The sequence below is a fragment of the Protomyctophum bolini genome, assembly GCF_963924005.1.
Source record: "Protomyctophum bolini genome assembly, chromosome: 9".
NCBI classification, from domain to species: domain Eukaryota; kingdom Metazoa; phylum Chordata; class Actinopteri; order Myctophiformes; family Myctophidae; genus Protomyctophum; species Protomyctophum bolini.
Genome location: NC_137870.1, coordinates 41,725,656 through 41,749,858, shown reverse-complemented (window position 1 = coordinate 41,749,858; position 24,203 = coordinate 41,725,656). Strand labels below are relative to the sequence as shown.

Below are 24,203 nucleotides of genomic sequence, written 5' to 3'. Positions count from 1 at the left end.
CTGCAGGTTGTTGGGTTCATGATTCATCGCGGTGCGCCGTATACAAAGTTCCAAACACCTCTGCCTCCGCCCAGCAACCCGGCCGGCCCCTTCTCGTCCTACTGTCACCCCACCCGGCCGCGGCCACCCCTCAAAATGTGATCCGCATGCGGTAATGGGCTACTCGGCGGCACTTGCTCTTCTCATCTTCTCCCGACCTTTGATCAACCAAGTACCAAACCCCTCCAAAACAGCCCAAGCTTTTCTATGCAGAGCTCCCATATTTCCTCCGCAATAATAATCCTTCACACTTTGAACTGCAGGCCAGGGCGACTATAATCTATAGAGAGAGGTCTCCAACGAGTTATATTTACTCCCAGACTGTGCTTGCTTATGGGAAGAGATGGTAATCGTTTCTGCGCAGACCGGCATGTCAAAGTGAAAACTTGATCTACGGTCTCTCTTTTTTAGGGCCAGGCATATTGAGGTCTCTCGCAGATAGTCGACTAGTCGTCTCAATTAACATCCAATCAGCAATTATTGCGAAGACAACTTTGTCCATATATAGGCCTATGCCATCCAGACGTATAGAGAAATAAATGTTTTCTAATGCTGAGCTCATTTGAATTCAAATAAAAAAAAACATTTTCTCTTAAAGGAATAATACAAAATATTAGTCCAATAGGCCTACATATAATTTATAATCACGGAAGGCTCTGAAAATAATATACAGTAGGCCTACAAAAGACAAGAGGCCAAGAAAATGTCTAAATTGATTTTTTTTTTCAACGAAAGGGAATGCGAAAAGAATTATACTGAGTTGAAGATATAGCTCCTGGCATTTTCTCACAGGCCCATGCACATATCGAGTATCCCAAGTCATTTGACTAAGACTAATCCTATAACATTTAGGTTTACATGTTGTGTCGTTAATACATTTTTGAATTCCAAAGGTGAGTTGCAACTTGCGAAGCCCCGCGCTTTGTTCTACAATTTCTGTTTGTATAAGTTTGGCTCAGCACCAAATAACGGATGATGTGCGTTATATTCTTCTTTAAATTGCTTGCACACACATTTCTAGGATGTATAGGCGAAAAGCTTTCAAACTAAATAGAAATCGCGTCTTTAAATATAGGCTGTTAGTAGGCCTAGTATATAGGCTATCGCTATTTAACATGATTGTTATTTGTTAGGCCTATAACTATAAGATTCATTGTGCTATATGGCTGTAGTAGAAAGTAGCCTATATGTAGCCTACAAAATGTAGGCTATTTAACTTTATATCAATTTAAAATGTATGTTGTTTATTTGACTCACCAGTATAGTTTTACAATAGGAGTTGTGGGTTGTTTATTAATCTATACCTGAATGACGTCAGTATACTTGTCTTGTGAAAAGGGGCGCTTAAATCCACCGTTTGCCTGAACATTGGCTAATCATTCTGCCTGTTTGAAATTCGTTAAATTAAACAACGAATTAATTAGATAAAATGTTATATGGAATATGTTTATACCCTATACATCCATACGTCTAACACTGTTTATAATATTATATTAATGAGACTTTTAGGAAGGTATATCTTCGTGCAGAAGCAGAACCAAAATGTGAAAAAAAGATAACAGCTTTAAGCTATACTATGACTATCAATCGCCATTATTAATATTAATATGAACCAGAACCAACATTGTTTAAATGGATGAATCAGCCCATCGGGCCAGAGGTTAAAATTACCTAACTTCATATCAACGCCCAATCAATCGGTATAGTAGCATAATATAGACATTTGATTTGCGCATGGTTAGTTAGTTTATACTGTAGCAGGGCAGGCTGGAAAAAGGCTGGAAAAAATTGTGTGTGTGTGTGTGTGTGTGTGTGTGTGTGTGTGTGTGTGTGTGTGTGTGTGTGTGTGTGTGTGTGTGTGCGCGCGCGCGCGTGTGTGTGCGAGAGAGATATAGAGAGAGTGAGAGAGAGGGAGAGAAAGGAGAGAGACAGAGAGAGAGAGAGAGAGAGAGAGAGAGAGAGAGAGAGAGAGAGAGAGAGAGAGATGTGATTGACAAAGTCAGAAGTTAAGATGTGAAGCAGGGATGGTTTATATAGCGGTGGGTGTGAGCACATTGTAGTCACTTCATTACCACTGCAGCGCTGCGCGCAGCTCCACCGAGATATACAGTAGTATAGGCTATACAGAAGAAGCTGCCGCGCACATCGGGAGAAAGAAAGACGAGCAAGATTATATATACGCCTATATAAAAAAAGATAAACACGAATGAGCTCTTCCTAAAGTAGCCTATACGAACCAGTTGTAATTACACAATTCGATAACCAAACCTATACCAGTTGGTATCATTGGTGGTGCAGGCAGCCAGCCGCGAGAGTAGCCTACCGGTATACAGAGCAGCTCAGCAGCGCACAGCGGGAGACCATGCACTGTCAAGCCGAGTTGAGACTCTCCTCCCCCGGGCAGCTGAAAGCAGCCAGGCGGCGCTACAAGACTTTCATGATCGACGAAATCCTCTCCAAGGAAACCTGTGATTACTTTGAGAAACTTTCTCTGTACTCGGTCTGCCCGTCGCTCATCGTCCGCCCGAAGCCTCTCCATTCATGTTCGGGTAAGAACATTACACAACTTTATATCGCCTGCATTATATTAAAGCACTTTATATTAGACTAGAGAGTGAAATGCATAATAGTCCTGTTGTTTGCTGATTACGAAGACAGGTTGTTTTTCGCTATAAGCATGGGAAATGATGTCATGTAGTTTAATTTTGTTCTAATAACATAGCAGGCAATTCATATTTTTATGAATGGAGAAATGACAGTCACACTTGCATGCGCTCTGTTATAGCGTTGCGCTTTGTTTGTGCGCGTGCAGAAAATGTTTTAGAAGTTTCGCTACCTTTCACACTTACAAATAAATAAATAGGTAGCCTACATGCATAATGTTTGAACATTATTAAAGCTATTCACAACCATTTTTTGGTTTATGCCATGCATGCATTCATTCATATACACCTATAGCCGAGCCGTCCAGGAATCAAAAGTTGAAGACCGATTGCTTTGATATATCGGGAAAAGGCTTGTAAAAGTGTAGATCTATTCTATGAATTATGAAGAATATAGCCTAATAAACAAAACGTTTCCATGCAGGCACCTGTAACCCCATGTAACGTTGTGACTGACTGAGGCACCGACAGATATATAGCCTATATCATTCACCAATGCAATAGCAAAACAGTAGCCTAAATTGTTATTATGATGGCAATAATCTTGTGTTTGATGTAGCCTATATAAATGATCGTTGGCATTTGCGTGCTGTGTCCAGATAAACAAACAGTAATTGCCAGACAATAAAAGCATGCACGCGGCGGGCCGCGGGTTATAGGTATACGCAATTAGGCTATCCTTGTTAAAATGCAGCACGTGACAGGTGTATTCCCTTATATCCATGTATTATCTGGTACAGGCGTATACAGCTAGCTAGGCTATACAATATATCACAATATTGTCACAGGTTTATTTTTTCTATATATTCTTTGAGAGAAGCCACAAATTACTGCATGGGTGAGTGAGTGATGCCCCGCGGGTCTTTCCTGTGGGGCTGCACAGATGAATGATACATTGCTTTGACTTGTCAAGTTAGGCAACGGCCATTATAGGTCATTGACGATACAGATATTATCAACTATATATATATGCAGAAGAAAGAAAGCCATTCTCGCCAAACTTGTTTGCATGGATTAATATGAACGCTATAGTGCTAAACCCACAGCGGCCCACGTATAGCCCTATATACTCTAATGACTTTAGCCTACTGCTGCCGCTTCGCATTCAGGCATGCCGCGTGGTTGGGTCATGCCCCCCCCTGTGCTGCCTGGCTGTTAGTTATCATCCCTTGAACATTTCGGATACGAGGTCTGGATACAGGTTGATCATGTGATGTGGCATCAACCACGCGTTCATAACTGTTGCACAAAACAGTGTGTGTCACTGTCTGTGTGTGTGTGTGTGTGTGTGTGTGTGTGTGTGTGTGTGTAGGGGGGGGGGGGGGGGGGGGGGGTTGGATGGTTGCACTTGCACAGAACCTGGTTGGTATTTCATGCGGTTCTGTAACATAATTTGGCAACTGGGTGATAGCACAAATAAAGGTCCCAATATGAATACACGCAAACGTATAATCTTTAGAGCTATTTGGGAACCATTTCTAGGGGGTAAGGTATAGTTTATGCCCACTGGCACTGCACTGAAATGTGGAATAAAGCTGTGGTTCATGCCCGTTTGATCAGCTAATTATATACAGGCAGGCAGGTGTGTCATCATGATGGAGCTGCTCTCAAAGTTATACATGACGTGGGCGATGGCATTACCCTTTTCTTTAATGGTTTAAAGATATGTAAATGTTTTTATTTTGTTGAATTGGAGTAGTTAGGCATATAGTAGCCTATAGCCTAACGAATTAGTCCAGTAAGGCTATATATGCTTTAAGCCCAATCATTTTCTGACGTGTCAAAGCAATTATCGTGTCATTTCCCCTCTTTCAGTATAGGCTATAGTATATAGTATAGCCTATAGACTCTTTTGTTTATTAATCCTAATCTACTTTATTGCCTCAACCCAGGCCATATGTATTATGCTATAAAGAATACGAGTGCATCACGTCTATAGGCCTAGGATATCACATTTTTTCGTGTCATCCGCCGTGAGAATATGCTGGAGTTGCTCTGCCAATCATGAGAAACCCCATAGGCTCTGTTTTAACTTTTAAGTTAAGGCCTACAGCATAAATCCATTCACTGACAACAAACCAGTCGGCGCGGCACTATATAGCCTATTATCTCAGTCAAATGAGTTTTAATATATATTATAAGCATAACTGTGTAATTCTTAATGAAACCAGGATCGTGAGGCAACCATCGCAATCAAGTAACCATTACGATAATTGCTCTAAACTCTGAAATAATAGCCGCGTGCAATTTGATGACAGCGATGGCCGGATAAAAATAGGGGAAGCAATTGACTCACGTTGGACGGCAAGAGGGCACTATGAACTGGATTTGGCACCTCTCCCTTATACTCCCGGTCGGATGGATAGAGTAACCCGTCCCGGCATATCAGAGCACTGCGCCCACCACTTATTTGTAGCTGAGGGGGTGTGAGACACAGTATATTCCATAACTTCAATGGTTCGTAGGGCTCTTTATAGAAGCTGGCAGGCTTAAAGGCCCTGAGCCAGAGAGAGGCCTCTGTGTCGGCCCTCTGTCTCTACACAAACATACACACATCAGTGAAACTAACTAGTGAAACGTTGACTACTGTGTTGTTTCTGCTTAACGGGGCTGCGATAACTCCATACCACCAGCGGAGGCCGCTAAAAGACAGTGCTGCCAGGATATTATGACGTAGCAGCCCTAAAGGGGTTCAGGTTAATGGCAATTTGTTTGTTTGTTTTTTATGTAAAGGCCAGTCAAGCTTATATAATTATGATTGTCATAATCTTTCCTCTCAGTGCACGCACCATCACATCTATGATAGCTCCCATTCAGGACAGTAGCATTCTTCATAGTTCATAGAATATGTTAGGCTACTATAACCCTGCCAAACAATTCTGTTTATGCCAATAAACTTGCGATAAAAGCTTCCGGGAATACATTTTGTTTCATAGGCACTATGCTGTTCTCTTTAAACTAACATACTACTTTGCCTATATGTGACTAGTCTACCTTGTTCTTATTCTGCTTTCTCTTATCCGCCAATTAAGTCACTCTGAATGATATATACTCTTATGCTATTAAACAGTCAGAGGCAAATCCTTGTATGACTGATCTGTTATGTTCAGTGAGTAAAATATTTATAGTATAAATTAGGTGAATAAATTACATTAAACAATATTTATCCCTTCTCTCAGTACGCCCCATAATAACTTTATTTATAATAATAACTTTATATAGCACTTTTTAATCATGAGTGCTGAGTGCTGCACACAAAATGGGACAGTGGGACAAAATGCACATTAAGGGTTAAGGACAGGGGTGATGTGATCACGTTTTTTGGTGTTATAGTCATAAGTCTGACAGCAGCTTTTTGAACAAGTTTTAAAGGAGACAGTGATTTCTGGTTTAGACCTGAACAGAGAGCTGCAGTAGTTGTCTAAGCAGTTGGTGATTAAAGACCTTTTTGAAATCTGCAACAATGACTTATTTCTGCAGATGTGGACCACTTGAACTTTTTTTTTAATCAGAATCGATAAAAACACAAATGCTGATTCTTCATTTAAAGACAAATTGGTCAGATTTTCTTTATGGAGTTGGTCAATTTCGGGGGGACCAAAAACAACAATCTCCGATTTGTCTGTGTTTAACTGTCGGACATTTTGGGACATCCAGGAGTTTGCAAGACAGGCCAATCAATCAAGGCTCTGTGAAGTTGGGGATTTGATTGGCAGATATACATCTGCATAGCAATGGATGTGGATGTTATGCTTGCTATTGGATAATGTGGCCCAGAGCAAGCGCATTAATCCAAAATAATAAAGTTCCGAGAATGGACCCCTGAGGGATATATAGTACCAGACGTAACAGGGGCAGACGAGGACGACCACAAAATATAAAGTTCTGTTGGCAAAGGTACGAACAGAGTAGTTCTAGAGCTGCTGCATTCATTCAGGCGAACCCTGCAGGTATTCAGGGCAAGGTCAAAGAGAGACTATACCCTGGCTAGTAGGCAGTATAGCCCCAAATGCCCCTGTTCTACTGTATGAGGGAGAGGGACTACCGTATACTGTGGCTATAGTCAATCACCACTACTGAAGGCTTACAGGGAAGAAAGGGAGGAGAGCTAAAAGTGTTTTCATCCAGCATAATCCACCACAGACAATAAAGCCTGCCATTAAATAGAAAGCTGGCTTGAGGAGGGTTGACTATACAATTGTGTCAACATCACGCACACGTGTGCACACACCCACATACACAGCAGGGTCTCTGCCACAAACGTGCACACAAATAGTAAATCGTGCACATGCACTCGTGCATGGGTGTATTTACTCTGTGAAGGATATTTCAACAACTAGCTATGTCATCTCTATACCATTTCCACAGGGCCACGAACATCAGCCCCTTCTCCATCTGTGCATACTGCAGGGATCAGATTTTAAAACTGTTTGTGCCTTAGGCTGATTCGGAATCCTCACATGAAAACTCAGAGCGATCGGGTTTCATGTAAAATACTTATTTAACACTTAACAGGTAATGTAATGCCTCGTGGAACGGCACACTGCAGCATCAGTCAGCAAGCATGATGTGCATGGGAAAAAAATATACTACTGCAACTACTACGCACAGAGTAATGTCATGTCCTTGACACTTTGATCTATCATAATGTTGTTTAACTGCTCCAATCTGTCATATCCTCTGGGGTGAAAGAGGCTAATTAAAGCAGAGAGTTTGAACAGAGGAATTAAGAGGCACTACTGGTTGCCCTGCATGCGTGCACCATTATGCACTTGTTTTACATGGCACGCCGTGGGTGCAGACTGACAAAACAAAGTAAAAGCCATCTAATTGAACACATCTCCAACCTGTCACCTCACAGTTTATATTCAAAACATTGCATAAAAACGTCACGTACAATTGTTATTGTGTCCTGAATCATCCCCTTTCTCGATAAACAGAAACTGAGAAAGACAAATAGTGAATGCTAACTTACAGTTACAAAACAACAGGTGGTTACAGGGAATGCATTTGCTGTGTTGATATCCAGTTGACACAACAAAAGTAATTCCAAGCCAGGCAAATTGCTGAGAATACATTTGCTAAAACATTTGGCAGTGCCTCTTTAAAAGAGAATCTCAGAATAATTTCTACACTTTGACTGTAGTAATGAAAATGATGGCACATATGTAAATGTGACTGGTTGTCCGTACTTGTGTCTTTAATTTGATAAGTTGGCCAAAGCTTTGTATTTAAAAGGAATGCTTAACAAACCGTCTATTCTTGATCTATTCTTGGCAGGTATGCCTTTGGTAATGACTGCCATAAGCACTTGTGCCAGTCTCCGCATTCCGACTATGCTTATCAAGAGTATCACTGTGCATTTGCTTGGGGCTGGGTTGTGTCGCACTCCCGCTGTGGTACACAAACGGTTTATTTGTAGACTATTGACAGAACATTGGCACTTGTCAACAATGTATCAGATCTGGGCTTGGCTGAGAGACAGTTCGCCTGTCAGTGGAAAGTCACCACAAGGTTTGACATTTCCCTCGCACCCTTGACTCATTTCCTCTCTCTCTCACTTCTCTGTTTTTCTCTCTCTCTCTCTCTCTCTCTCTCTCTCTCTCTCTCTCTTTCTGAGTTAGCCGTCCAAAAGAGAGAAAAAAAAGTTGAGACAAATTCAAGCTCTTTGTTGACAAGAGACTTCCTGAGGAACGTGACAAGAACCTGAGATATGTTTTTGTTATTCAAGCTGACAGGGTGAATAGTTTATCCGGTTGTCCTAATGTCCCCTCAGTCTCACAAGTCTTAGACGAATGTGAGAATGCATTAGTGAACCAAGAGATGAACGAAAAAATAAAAATGGTGATGCCGGTTCTATTTGCAGTACCGACTGGCCAACTGCAGCAACTGTCTTCCTACCTGCACCGCCTTTAGACTGTCACCATGCTTTTGTCTCAATAGTCTGAACACATTATGCATATCGGAAACTGCCGGTTTTCCTTCAAAATGTTTCCAGATCCAAACTATACGTTTAAAACTCAATTTTGAAAGGGAGGGAAAAAATAAAGAGTGGGCGGGAAAAAAGAAGACTTCATGTCCAGACCTGCTGCAAAAACAGCAGCACAGTCTCATGTTGGAAGATTAGTGATGAGCTCAGCACCCTTACCATGATGTCATGTTGAGCCCAAGGCAGTGTCTGGTGAGTGTGTGTGCATGCATGCGTGCATGCGTGCGCGCAAGCGCACGTGTGTGTGTGTGTGTGTGTGTGTGTGTGTGTGTGTGTGTGTGTGCGTGCGTGCCCAAGGGTATGACAGTGCCTGTGTTTGTGTGTTCGGTACTCATACAGAAGATGTACAGTACTGTACGTGTCTTTGCAAGGGCATGATCTACCCTCTTCTTAACCCTACAGTATGTATGCAAGTATTAGGCTATGCTTCAGTGAGAAATGGGACGATTGGAGCTTTTATCTATTTTAATAACAGGGTGCAAAAGCACACAAGAAAACATAAATCACGCTTAAGTCACTTGAATATTTTCAACAGAAAAAGTGTCATTGTAAGTGCATGGCGCCACTACACTGGGCTCTGTGCTGAAAGTCTGACGTTTCTCTTCTTTCCAGTTGGATTTAATACCATATCTGTCACTTATCTGCCTTAAGCCTTGAACATCATGAACTCGTGTTCAGAAAAGCATACATAACGAATCATGTTTCAGTTCTGACTGTGTATATATATATGCTGTGTAAGTGTATTTGTGTTTGTATATGGCAAAGTCTATTTACGTATTTATTTACTGTATTTTGGTAACTATAGGCATAATCATATTTATTGTGTGGCTGCATATGCCATGTTTGTGTGTGTACAATTTATTACAAGGGTACAGGCAGGCATGTGTGTGTGTGTGTGTGTGTGTGTTGTGCGCGTTTTCATCTAATGTCTGAATGACATCACGTGTTGCATACTGGCGTTCAGTGATGGTCTGATCATGTACATCTGCTCCAACACTACAGTAGCTTTGATCTGTCCTTATTATTACTTCCATGCCCCCCCCACCCCCCCCCTCTCTCTCTCTCTCTCTCTCTCTCTCTCTCTCTCTCCCTGTATCCATCTCTTCTATAAGTCCTCATTGCTTCCTGTGTGTTAGTGACTTTTTTTCTTGTTCTTGTAGCTTTCATATTTGAAACATAAGGACCCCCCCCCCCCCCCGCCAGCAGTTCAATGCACACACACACACAATCCTTACACATAAACACATGCTGCGCCGGCTGCGGGGCTATACAGCAATGTGTCCCCTAGCTCTGCCACCACCCTCCCCCCCCCCGTCCCCGCCAAAGCACTAGACATTAGACAAGTGTTAGCCTACTTTTTTATTGATTCTGGCGTCTCGACGCCTCTGTCTGCACTGATAAAGAGCGAGAATGTGTGTGTGTGTGTGTGTGTGTGTGTGTGTGTGTGTGTGTGTGTGTGCGTGTGTGTGTGTGAGAGAGAGCGTTTCACTGAGTTAACTGCAGAGAGAGAGAGAAAGAGTTTAATTGTGGAAGCGTATGGTCTTTTAGTCCTTGGATTTATTACTGCCATCTGCATGTGTGTGTGTGTGTGTGTGTGTGTGTGTGTGTGGGGTGGGGGATTGTGTGTAACAAAGAGAATGTGTGCGCACGTGTGTGTGTGTGTGTGTGTGTGTGTGTGTGTGTGTGTGTGTGTGTGCGCGCGCGCACGCGTGTGATAGGGATGACATGGGGCTAGCGCTTTTCTTTCCTGTTGAGAAAATAATTATTCACCTTGTGAGTTCAAAGGAGCCGTGTAAAACACACACTGCGTCATGGGGATCACAGCCCCCGACACTGAGGAGGTCAGAAGGAAAACACTTTTCACGCTACAAACAGAGCAATTAAATGTGCTCCGTCCAAGCAATTATACTGATAGTCGATTGAGGCGTCGCCCGACCTGCGGAGAACACATAAAGCCCCCCTAAAAACATAAAATGACACATATTACTGTAAGTATTTTATTCCAAAAATGGGATATCCTAAAAAAAACAAAAACAAATGACATTCACATTTACACAATTATCTTAGCACTAAATAAGCATCAGAACCGATGGTTTTTCAATTATTATATTTGTCGACGAAGTTGAATTTCAATTATTAAAGGAATTGTATTACATTATTTTTCTCAATACTATACGATTATGTGCTGTTTAGTGAAACAAGCTTCTAAAATATCTGAAACCCTTTACTTGTATACTTCTTTTGTGGTAAAAGAGCTCAAACTTTATTCTTTCCTGCCTTGATCTCCTTACCCCCCCCCAGCATGTCTTCTTCCCTTTCTTAATTTTCTCGGAGAAAATAACACGACGGGAACTACATGCACAAAACGACACTTTTCTTACTTGTAAAACTGTGACAATAAATCTGATCCTGTGCCCTATATATGTCGCTGCTTTGCAGGCTCCACGCTGCGTGCCTACCCGCTCCTCTCCGTCATCACGCGGCAGCCCCCCAACGTACCCCCCCATCACCTCTCTCAGCCCCAGAGCCATGAGGCCCGGTCCCCGGGCGGCGGCGCCCGCTTGCCACAGCACCACCTGCCCCAGCAGCAGCAGCAGCACCCCCGGGGTCATGGGGCCTCCGGGGAGCCGTCGCCCTGCAGCCAGACGCCCGTCAGCATCAGCAGCGAGTCGGACACGGAGCACAGCAGCGCCCCGCGGCTCAAGAAGCCGCGGCGCAGCCGCACCATCTTCACCGAGCTACAGCTCATGGGCCTGGAGAAGAAGTTCCAGAAGCAGAAGTACCTCTCCACCCCCGATAGGTCAGTAATATGGGAGCCATGAGAGGCTATACACTTGTGGGGAAATGGGGTGCTTGTTTTAAAGGTAGAGTAAGTGATTTCACTAAAAAAAACCTTAGGTTTCGTTTTTGGCTGTCATGGGACCTAAGCCTTCGTCCAATCAGGATAGAGAGTCAAAAACGAAACCTAAGGGTTTTTTTTTACCCCCAGGGGGTTAACTGGGGACAGGGAGGAACTCCTTATATGGTCAGCACACTCTATAGTAGAGAGGATTATCACAACAAAACAAAAAAATAAGTGATATTTGAATTAAGTGAAATCACTTACTCTACCTTTAACTTGATTGTTTATATTGTGTCCGTTGTACGGCACTTTGCGACATTGTTTCGAAAAGGTGCTTTATAAATGAAATACTTACTTACATTACTTACTTTTGTTGGGTTAGATTACATGCATTACAAAGAGTTTGACGCATAAGGTATATTGCAAGGTTTGACCACGTTAGAGGTGCTTGACGTTATAATACAATCATTCTGATAAAATGTTCTGTTATGATGTTGTATAATTATGTTCCAGTTACACAAGACGTTTGACCAGTGGGTTGAAATTAAAGCCTATAAACAATACATCAATGTATCTCACAATTCTAAATGTGTACTGTGCACAAATATACAACAATGTCTGGTTGTCTGTATAACTCTGGCACGGAAAAAGTTATCGAAAGAACGGTGTGAAAGAACAGGCACAAACATACAAATGCATTTTGTTAAAGAGAGCTTACCCAACCATAACTTTTTGATTTATACTGTGGGGAATGTAATGTGAATTTGCCTTAGCCAGCCATTACCTCAGCGTACTAGCAGAGACAAGAGTAACGTTTTAACCCTCTGCCCTCGAACAGTAAAAAAAGACGAAACAAAGAAACACTGCCTTATTCAAGAAAACAGGGACAGTGGCCAACACAAGCAAATAGAAATGTATTACATTGAGCCATTGCCAATCATTTAATATATGTGCAGGTGTATATAAAATACAGTTAGCATTGTACAATAAGATGAGGTAATATCTGGTGTCGTGGGTTTCATTCTCTGGGTCATTTTTGGGACCTGACATAAGGCCATAACACCTTTTTTCCATTTTTATTTTTTAGGCCTCACTTTTACATTTGGCCTGTGGGCCATATTTCCAGCATAACTCACTTTAATATTGAACAATAAACTTTGAAAACCGTCCCTTGAGCAATAGGCAACCTAAACAGCTTATGTGCACCACAGAGTGGATTATGTGTAAACCTCACTGCCCTCCTTTCCTCCACTTTCAATTGAGATGGAGATGAGATTAAATCATCGTTGACATGACGGTAGTAACATTTTAAACCCACACACATATTAACTGACATGTATAATATTATCCAGTATGTGAGAATGGCTTCTCATACAACACACACTGTCACGCTTAATATTATAGTGCATCTATGTTGAAATCAAATCACACCAGACAATTATTGGGAAGAGTCATTTGCTCCTTTTTGAAACTAGCTCCGCTCCACTCGACCCTACACACTTTCACTCGGTTTGAGCATAGATTTATAAATAACAGAGATGGCATTTATGTAACGTGTATAAATATAATAAAGTAAGGATAAATATAATCATCACCTGGTGCGATCTGCAACAACGCTGCCTGCTTCTAGTAACAGCAGCACTGCGGGGGCCAGCGTACCTGTCACTCAACATGGCCGTGCATACGGCCACTCAATGCAAGTGGATGGGAGGGGGAATCCCGGGGGCCGTCTCTATTATTTAAATATCTATGATCAAACCGAGTGGAAGTGTGTGTAGGGCGAGTGGCGAGGAGCTATAGTTTAAAAAAAGGGGGATAGAGTTATAGGGAGGGACTGTGCCCACCACCCAGCTATTCATTTCAATGGAAGTTGCTCAGTGGCGTTTGAAGCATGCGCACCCATTACCATTATAACTGTCTCGAGCGGAGTGGAAGCTGAGAGCGGGGGTTCAGGGTTGACGCACATTACGCAACATGGCGTCATTGAACGTCCGTCGTCCACCTCCATGAGCGTCCCGGAGCGAGCGTGCTGCAGTTCCAGCTTCATAAGCTTCCTGCATGCAGGCGGCAGCTCTTCAACATTGGCCAGCCGTTCTTCTGGGGGGCTTGGTTACATGCCATTCCCCGGGGATAACTCCCACGATGCAACATTCAATACATGGCTATGTGCTGCAGTGCGAGCCAGCGGTTGGAAGACTTTGAGCCATGCTTCGGTCTCTTGAACAAAGTGCCCGAGGCAGAGGCATATGACGACGTCAGTGATCGGTGATCAAAACCAAGCCAACACCCCCCCCCCCCCCCCCGCCCCTCCATGCAGCCTGCGGTGCCATAACACAGCATCTTGTCAAAATATCTGATTCTGACGAGTTGTTGAGAACTAATTAAACCCCCCCCCCCCCCCAACTGTAAGGGTAGATGGGTATATAAGATACTGTGATGTAGGTAGAAGATAACGATCTTTATTGTCCACAAGTGGAAATTTGTTTTGGAAAGCACAAGCCTGAGAAAATCCCCCTCTCTCTCTCAAAACCCCACATCACAAAGTGTGGTGTGCTCGTCCCCACTTTTTGGTTTGTTGTGATCCAAAGACGCACAGACAAACTTCAGATCACCTCCCAAAACCTCACACAACCACCACCAACCACCCTGCTCCCTTCTCGTCTTCCCTCACTTGGCCTGGAACCTCTAGCTGCGGTCTGTGATTGAGATTGTGTGTTACGAGAGGAACCCAAGAGCAAAAACAAACCAAAAAAAAAAAAAGTTCCTGGTGAACCACAGCTTAGGGAGATAAATCTAATGATTTATCTCCTCAAGCAATAATGATTTTTTTATGTGCATTCGGATTGTTATAATCAGGGCCATCATCATGATCGTCACCATCATCCTTATCATTGGGTATTTAAGCTTTATCTTGAATTCCATTCTGCTCGGCGTCTATATAAGTACTATGGATGTGTTTCATTTGCTTCAGTGCATGGAGTCTTCTGACTTCCATGCAGTGGTGCTGTTGCTGTAAAGTGTGTGGTTTCCCCTCCGTAGAAGACTAATGACCATAAATAACCAGGGTGCTTTCCTCTATACTGCAATTACTTTTCCTTGCCTCCAGTCTCTCCCTCTAGCAGTGATAGACTGGGGAGGTTGTGGCTGATGGACAGCTTGATTGCTGCATGGTATTTCTGCCATAGTGCGTTTTGAAAACACAGTGCGTGAATGGGTGTATACAGTATACGCTCACAGACAGATGTGCTCACATAATCGTGTGCACGCTTGTGTGTGAGCGGGCATGCATGCATGCACACACACACACACACACACACACACACACACACACACACACACACACACACACACACACACACACACACACACACACACACACACACACACATCCCGCGAGTCTGATCTCTGTCTGCACGTCTTCCTCTCTCTCTCTCCATCAAATGAAAGAGTATAGTTCCTCTCGGTGGCTGAGGAGGATTGAGAGCTTGAGGTGGCGGAAGACTTTGAAGGGACTAAAGGGGAGGACAAACTGGCGGAAATCTCATTTTAAAAACTTGATAAACCCCAATGCCTTTCCCTCCTCCATCCCTTTCTTCATCTGTCCCTTCCTGAGCTATATCGTGTTACACGGCAACCAATAGCCACAGATTAGTCATGGACTTGTGCTACATGTGGTGGATGCATCCAGGATCCCACATGCAAACTCTCTCCCCGACTGTTGCTGGATTGCTGACTCCTCTAGTGCAGTTGTTTTCAAACTAGGGGTTGCCCTTCAGCCGCAGGTGTACAGTGTCTGTCTGAGACGAGAGGACCTCGAACTCTGTCTGACTGCCAGTCAGGCGGCTTTGATGTGAGCAGCCATGGAAAGAGTTAAGAGTGCTATAACGAGAAAGCGTTGTTTGGTTGAGGTTAAGCCCCAGGTGTGTAACGCCTGGTTGCATACTTGGCGGACAAATGTAATCATTTAACGTGTAGTATAGTAATTAATAGTGTTCCCTGACAAACATGCCCTGTGTTTCTTTTTTTCTTTCTTTCTTTCTTTCTTTCTTTTAATTGTATTGTTTTGTTTGTGGGCTATGCATGGTTCCAAAAAAATAGGTAAGCAACATAATCATTTATTTCAGCTGAGAATAGGTGCGCAGGTTGAAGCAGTTCAATAGAAATTGTATAAAATGTTCATTATGATACGAGCTGTGTTTTGTCTTTGTGTGTGCGCAGGCTGGACCTGGCCCAATCCCTGGGACTCACACAACTCCAGGTGAAGACATGGTACCAGAACAGACGTATGAAGTGGAAGAAAATGGTGAGAGAAAGTAATGGCATTTGTTATATTCTGCCCAGGCCAAAAAAATATGAATAATTCTAATTAATAAGTCTTATATTGGTCCTGTCTTGCTGGATATTTAACGCGTAACTCTACATTTGAGATATAAAATACAAATACAATACAAATACAAAATATTAAAATAAGTCATTAGACAAAAAACAAGTTAAAGTAGAGGAAGAAAGAAGGTGAAGAAAGAGAGAGTGCAAGGGGAAAGAATGAAGGAGGGAGGGATGCAAGAAGGGACCAGTGTAGGCTTTGACTGATGATAATGATAGCGAGCACAAACGCTTGTGTAGTTGGGTCAAAAGCTCAGAGAACAAAAAGTGACCTCAAATCGTTAACTCTTAAGATAAATGAGTGTAAAAGGAGCAGCCAAGAGCAATACGTCTTCTCTTAATTACTATAATAACCGGCGTTTGCCTTTGACTGCTGCTGCCATTTATCACGAAGAGGTCCACTGAGACCATACATGTGTGTCGTCCCCTCTTTCAGGTGCTGAAAGGAGGTCACGAGGCCCCCACCAAGCCCAAGGGGAGACCTAAGAAGAACTCTATCCCCACCACGGAGGAGATCGAGGCAGAGGAGAGGAGACTGAGGCTGGAGGAGGAGGAGGAGGAGATGAGGAGGGTCGCAGACGACACAGTGCTGCTGCCTCACGGAGGAGAGGAACCTCAGTCAGAACCTCAGGACCTTAGCAGGGTTCCCCAAATAGTGACAGAGTCGACCCACAACAATCCCACTGGTGAAATGGAAAGCTCCGAGCAAGATTCTCCACTCGCGATGCAATCAGAATCTCACGCGGCAAGCTAAAGTGTAAACATGACACAGTCAGAGACTATATTACTGCCAACTGGAAAACAGACACGTAGTGCCTCAGGATCACTGTAAAAAAATGTTCTGTCTGGTCTTCAGAACCATTTGTTTTGGGGGGGTTTTGACTGGAAGCTTTAGTGACGTTCGAGCTCAACTGATTGTATAACTGATTACTTTTCAGCAGGTGCATTGCAAAGATAAAACACTTATAGGCCCTGTTTGCACTGATAAAAATGTGGCCTTTTAGAAACTAGATTTGAATGGATATCTCCTGCCAAAGATGCACATACAACATGTAATAAATATAGCATTGTTTGGTTTTGTGTGATATGATATGGGAGTTACAATACTGTACGTTGCCCCCCCCCCCCCCCCCCCCTCCTAGAAACGGTTTCGCATGTGTCAAAATGTCCAAATGTGTCTTTGACTATAGTGTGGTGGGCCTAGTTATGTATATAGATCAAATCTCTGCCAAAAAGTACATTATTAAATAGTCATAGTGCCTTGTCTCAGAGGAAAAAAGCTTTGCAAATGTGTTGAGAAAGTATAATGCAAATGAAATGCAAATATATTTTTACAGTGTTTCACATACTATTTGGAATACATGTGGTGTTTTTGGAAGCAAAGTCAAAGTTTGATAAAGAAATGTTCCATGCTGTATAGAATGCAATTGTTCAGCACAGCTGCTTTTGTCATTTTCCAATTATCTCTCTGTAATTTACATTTTTAAAATGCTGTTTCACTTTTAAATGAGATTTCTGCCAAGCCAAGCCAAGCACTGTATCATAATGTAGAAATATCATGTATAAAACACAAATGTTCGTTTAGGTTTTAGGATATACTATATATGTAAGATATTTTAAGTCGCTCTTTTAATTTTGATTTATGATGCGTAGGGGTTTGTCGGATGGTATATACCCTGTACCTGTCCATTATCTATCTATTCTTTTGTCATAGAGGGTTGATTGAGCTTAAGGAAGCCTCTTAAGCTGTCTAAGACTCTCAGAGGGAATAAATCATTGCCTGTGCCAAAGAAACATGGAAACTGCCAAACAGTAAAAAAAATCCTTCAGAGGTTCTCACTTCTCAGCCTGCGGGCTTGCATGAATGCCCCCATGCTAATACGTTACGCTCAGTCCTATAAAACTGTCCTCAAATTCCTGTCAACACTTTGAATTTTTCCACATTAATCTCTAGTTGTTCCTTTTTTTGACGATTTTGTAATTATAAAGGGTCTTTATAATTACTCGATATCATATACAGATCTATTTTTGTTGTATCATCAAAACAAAGTGCAGTATTTTTCTGATGTAAATAGTGCTTGTTTGTTATTCTTGCAGGCTGTTTTTTTATTTAGTTTGTGTAAATGTGTCATTTGTACTAGGTTATATATATATATATATATATATATATATATATATATATGCGTGTTTGTGTTCTGTGTATTTAAAAACATTTAATAAAACATAAATAATTTCCATTTTACTTCGAGATTATTTCCATGCTAATCGCTCTGATTTAATAATGAAAGTCGTTTGGCCTGTTTCACAGCCTCCCATGTGGCACTAAAATCTAATGCCTATCTTTACATCACAAACAATCAGAAATGGCACTCAAAGCATGAGGATAATATTTCAGAGAACGCTTCTCAATGTATTCCAGCCTTTTGAAGAGTCTGTCGTAAATCACATTCAGGGAGAACAAAGATTTGGTCCTGTCATGTTTTGACATTCATCAACTCTATCTCTACAGCATATGAGCTGGCCTTCAGTGCACCTAAAGGCACTTCTGTGACCCTGAGTGAGTTACAGTCTAAAGAGTATTTTTAGTGCCTGATACCGGACACGGATGATTTCTAAAACAAACTGTGCAGGTTAGCACTGAGTGAGGTACAGCATGCACTAACGCCTTGTGTAAACATTCTGAGCATGCTTTGTGAGCTTTTAAAAAAAGCACAAGTCCCTGTGTGTATTGTTCTTGAAAGTATGGCGTTACAAGTCAGTTTCCAGTCTTGAGGAAGAAATTAAAGGGGTGGGGATTGTAATTGTGACACCAAATGGGTATGGGTATAGGAGCAGTGTTTGGCACAGTGCACTTTGCCTTTTGAAACAGTTTGAGCACCAAAAATCATTTCCATGTAAATAAACCTGCCATCAGCATTGACAGCCATGCTGGTTGCTACGTGCAGATGACAATACACATTCTTGCACTTGTCCTGACCAGCAATACGGCATAATTGTCTGCTGTAGCAACCTGGGATAAGGCCATTGGCCATCATTCCATCATTACGGCAGCAAGTACTTCTTAAAAACGAACATTAAAAAGAACAAAAAACTAATTCAACGTATTAACAGAGAACTTCTTCAAACTAATTTAAGCTACATCCTATAATAGCAAATCCAATTGATGATAGCACATTGATGTGCTTCTTTATTTTTCATCTGCTTGGAGGATGTCCATCATCATCTTCTGTCTATGTTAGTAATTAGTATAATTTTGTAATAACAACTTTTAAATCTATTAATGTCACAATAATGCAGACATATGATCTCGATATCCTCTGAAATGGGGTGAGCAGAGCATTTGCGTGCCTGCATGATGCCAACTGCCATCTGTAATGAGCACTGTCAGAGAAACAGATACTATTTACCTTGGCCTCAACATAGAGCCTTAAAATAAGCCATGAGTAAGTGTCTGGTTCTGAACACCTGGAGGCAACCTCTATGCTTTCCTTGTTCTTTTTGTCAAGACACTTACACAGGTCCATGTGTTTTCCCAGGTTAAATACAGTAACTCATATTATTTGTGGATAATCCTTTTGAAAGGCAGTCTATTTCTACTGGCATACAAAATAGCACCACCAATACTATACAGTACCAATACTATACAGTACCAATACTATACAGTCTATGGGGATGCACCTCACTGACTGTAGCCATTTAGTCAGTTGTTTGGAATATAACTTCTAGTTGGAGTTTTGATTTGCTATTCAGGGTAAATGTCAAATGAGTAGCGAGTCACAACCTAGCCACCTGGTTAAATGAGGACTAAAGAAAACAAAATCATCCTGGCGCAGGTACTGTGGGACTTGCTTTAATTGTTGGGAATGAGGGCAAACATTTGCCCATTAAAAATACCCTTGCAAAAACACTCTGACTGGCAGTCAGGCAGGCAGGCCTATTGATACTTAAAACTACACTACAATGCAGGTCTCCACAAGCTAGCAAGTTTGCTTGTGGCTAATTGTTGTGAGGCCAGGTAAGGGAAGGACTTTCAGAAAGAAAGAAAAAACCCTGTGGTTATACAAACTGCCGGCTTAATTTGAGAGACCTGTATTCTCTCATTTTCTCACAGGTCCAAGTTCAAATGAGGGTCACAGGGGTGTGAGCAAGCAGTATCAACACCCCAGCTAGCCCTATAGCCCGCCTCACCCTTATCCAGTAAGACATCCATCGCGCACGTTCACCTGTCAAGTTTAACTCAAGCTCAAGCAATTAGCCTGCGACAATATGAGAGGGTTTTGGGGGGGAAGGGTGGCTTGCAGTGATTTACCTTCCTCTCCTCTGTTATGACAGGGGAAGTCATCACTAAATGTCGAAAGTGGGAGTTACAGCAGGACTTACCAAAGTCAATAAAGGAAGACGTTCTCTCGGTGACATGCACAATGCTTCCTATTGTTCTCTGCCACAGCAAAAGGGGAGCAGTCATCAGCAATAGGAATCAGCATCAGAATAAGACCCAACCAGTGCAAAAAAGTACTTGCTGTAAAGGATTTCCTTAGAAATTATATTCAGTTTATTTAGATCTCAGATCTCCTCATATAAGAACTGTTTGAAAAATAAACCTCCTGCCCGTTTCACTCATAGATATGAAGAATCAACTGACAGCGAGAAAACGCTAATGTTACTACTGCCAAATTAGTTACATTTTCACTAGAAACAGACTGTATCAAATATGACTGACTGTCTTAAACGATACAGAGACACCTTCCCGACAATATTGCCAATACAGTTTGTTTATTTTTGGACCACAATTCTTATATGAGACGATTTTAAGATGACCCCATGTTATTCTCCATATAGACAAACTTCGGTGAACCAGGGGATGAGCGAGTGACGTCAGGCCTTCGGCGCTCTATTGTGCACCTGACCAGGCCAGAGGAGAATCCAACCGAGGTCTCTGCAGTGTTGGATGAATGTTTGCCACCGGGACTCACCACTTTCTTTCTTTCTTTTGACAATAATTTGTAATCACTGAAACTCTAACATCACTTCTTATTTATGCTATGTTTATGCCATATTTAGTTTTTTAAAGATCAGCTATTATTTATTTTATTCTTGGTGTCTATAGTGCTGGTCCCAAGCCGGGTAAATTGGGTATAGGCCTATAGGGTTGCATTAAGAAAGGCATCCATATTTATTTGGCAACTAAAATATGCGGACAACAAACCATATTTCTATTCTTAGTTACAACATACTTAAAATACAAAAGGGTTTACTTCCCAATGTCTTAAGTGTATAATTCAATGCAGTTCAGTATAGACAAAGGCACAAGACAGCTCAGATTAACATTCTCTACCCAAAATGGGCCACAAAACAGCATCTGAAATTCAATTATAAATATTCATCTTCAAACAACTCACGGGCCACTAATATGTTGACTGGGCTTATAATGAGTTTGATTGCATTAGTTCCTGGCATTTCGTCTGTCATCTTCTAACATCCATGGTGACCAAATCCAATGCTCTCTGCAGTCTGCACTCTCTTTAGTAGTGTATAGTCTCCTAGTAGCCCTTAGGGCTCAAATTATAACTCAGTGCACCCTCGCCCATGTAGCCTACTTTGGGCTTTTTCGTTCTAATGTATTTAGTGTGTTAATTACAGTGCTGTCCGCCTCTCCGTCGTCTTTCTCCAACTAATGCTTCGGTCAACATGTCTCACTGTCTGTGAATTCTTGACAATGCCTCCCACCTCCAGGCTCTCACATTCATAAATCACCCCGTGTGTGGGGGAGTGGGAGGAGGCATATACTGTATGATATTTGTGTCTATTCAAACAAGTGGGCCTTGATCCAGAAAGTGTTGGGAACCACTGCCATAGGATTAGGAACAGGACAGGAGGTGGACCAATGTAATGTCCATTTCACGTCTAACCACTACCCATGTATACCTTGACATAAATATGGGATTTGCAGGCTGTGACATCACAAACAGCAGGGAAATCAGAGCACTTGTTTGAGCCAGAAAACCACAGACCACAGAAAATCTACTGAATGTTAATTTTGAATTTAAATTCATTTAAATTCATCTTACACATCTTCTGCTTAGCGGAGAGTGTGGCGTTGTAGAGGAGGTCTCCCCGGACACGTGCGTGTCTCACACTAGTCGAAACATAGCAGGGATTCTTGTCCAGTGTCCACTTTAGTCCACTTTAGTCTGGAAATGGGATGTTCTTTTACCTCTGACCTCATGCCGATTTTTTTTACACCTCTGCTGCTTAGCGGAGGGTGTGGTGTTGTAGAGGAGATCTCCCCGGACGCGTGCGTAACTGCGTATGTCACACTAGTCCAAACATAGCAGGGATTCTTGTCCAGTGTCCACTTTAGTCCACTTTAGTCTGGAAATGGGATGTTCTTTTACCTCTGACCTCATGCCAATTTTTTTTTACACCTCTGCTGCTTAGCGGAGGGTGTGGTGTTGTAGAGGAGATATCCCCGGACGCGTGCGTAACTGCGTATGTCACACTAGTCCAAACATAGCAGGGATTTTTGTCCAGCGTCCACTTTATAAAGTCCATGCACTCCAGTGAAGTGGTGTTGTAGACTAGAGGTCTCCCCGGACATGTGCGTAACTGCATACGTCACACTAGTCGAAACATAGAAGGGATTTTTGTCCAGTGTCCACTTTAGTCCACTTTAGTCTGGAAATGGGATATTTCTTTACCTCTGACCTCATGCCAATTTTTTTTACACATCTGCTGCTTAGCGGAGGGTGTGGTGTTGTAGAGGAGGTCTCCCCGGACGCGTGCGTAACTGCGTATGTCACACTAGTCCAAACATAGCAGGGATTTTTGTCCAGCGTCCACTTTATAAAGTCCATGCACTCCAGTGAATAGCATTTATCCATTTAGATAACTTTTTATTGACTTATTTTTACACAGAAACATAATGTGTATCTTATAGCATCGTTTAAAATTTAAACGATGCTATAAGACACACATTATGTGTGTCTTAAACTATAAATTAAGCATTTAAACTTTAAATGCTTAATTTATAGTTTTAATGGGCAAATTCATCTTTTTTTCAATACTCTAGAGGGTACACTTATTTTGAAGAGATCGTCCACCGGAAGTCTTATATTTGCTACCTTAGATTTGCCAAAAAAAAAACCAGTGCACTATTCTTGAGTCCGATTTCAAGTGATTGTTGGCTGTTTTAGCATCTGCACATGCACAGTTTAATCGTTCTGTGAATCATTCTACATGCCATGCAAAGCCACGGATATCCCAAATCCAGGAGAAAGGACAATTCAGGAGCACCGTTTTAAATTGACACTTCAATCATAACTATGTTACGGACAAAAAGACATAAGAGGTGTGATTGTGGTTAAAATGGAGAAAGTAGGCTACTGGCAAACAGGAAGTAATTAGGCTAGAATGCTTGGTTAGCGTGGGGAAATTAGCCTACAGTTTCCACACAGTGCACACACACACACACACACACACACACCAACATAATAGTCTACAGCTGAATGAATTTGTAAACAACGTAGGCCGTATACGTACACTGAGGAATTCAACAAGACAACAACGCAACAGCTTCCGACAACCCTCAAACGTGCAGCAAGGTAAATAAAAAGAAGGCACTGTCATTTTCGCTTTCCAGCAATTCCTGACATTTTCGTAGCCTTTGGTACACACTTTGGTACACTTTTTCGGCAGGGGATAATAACTTTTATTGTTGGCTCAATTCCAATGACCGCCCTGCACTGAATTAAGTGACGTCAGCTGAGGGCTCCAACAAATTATAGTTTAATTTGTGTTTGAATTCATTAATTTGAATGAGTACCGGTTTATTTTGGTGTTTTACCATAACATGGCTAAATACTTCAGTTTAGTGTAGACTGAAGCTGAGGCTTATTATGCCTACCCTATTTGAAGAGTAACTTAGTTACGAAACAAAACGAAAACACATTTCCAGTGTTTTCAAACATAAAAACAACAATTATGTCAGCAGATTTTAGCATGAGAAAAAACAAGAATTGTAGTTACTCACTGGTTTGTAGTCATCAGGCCGGAACCACCAAACTGAAACCCCAATAAAACCCTTGATGCGGTGTAGTTTAGCTTACAGGAATAGTTTGTTTGGTATTTCCATCTTCTATTCCAACTCATAACGACTAAAACTAGTACCTACTGGATTCAGTATTTAAATGCGGATATGGGGAACCAAAACAAAGCTGCGCCGAATAACCGGAACAAGCAAACCGGAACCATATTTCCCCCTTCTTTTTTTATCTGTCGCCTAGATCGG

General features: G+C 42.0%; 1 protein-coding gene across 2 annotated transcripts; it reads left to right on the top strand.

Moving 5' to 3' along the window:
• The first annotated feature begins 2,031 nt into the window (after positions 1-2,031).
• On the top strand, positions 2,032-18,096 carry barx2 (BARX homeobox 2). 2 transcript variants are annotated; one of them, XM_080772740.1, is made up of 4 exons: positions 2,032-2,588; positions 11,131-11,491; positions 15,752-15,836; positions 16,353-18,096. In XM_080772740.1, exons 1-4 carry the CDS (start codon positions 2,402-2,404, stop codon positions 16,668-16,670), a joined length of 951 nt encoding a protein of 316 aa, XP_080628866.1. In that variant the 5' UTR covers positions 2,032-2,401; the 3' UTR covers positions 16,671-18,096. The 2 variants fall into 2 exon arrangements, with proteins under 2 accessions (XP_080628866.1, XP_080628867.1); XM_080772741.1 differs by having other exon boundaries at positions 15,752-15,846; positions 16,353-16,550.
• Positions 18,097-24,203: the final 6,107 nt, after the last annotated feature.

Bases quoted from the DNA above. Each gene is read 5' to 3' on its own strand.
- barx2 (XM_080772740.1), top strand. From the start codon at position 2,402: ATGCACTGTCAAGCCGAGTTGAGACTCTCCTCCCCCGGGCAGCTGAAA. The intron at 2,589-11,130 runs GTAAGAACATTA...GCTGCTTTGCAG, and splicing joins GCCTCTCCATTCATGTTCGG to GCTCCACGCTGCGTGCCTAC. The intron at 15,837-16,352 runs GTGAGAGAAAGT...CCCCTCTTTCAG, and splicing joins GTATGAAGTGGAAGAAAATG to GTGCTGAAAGGAGGTCACGA.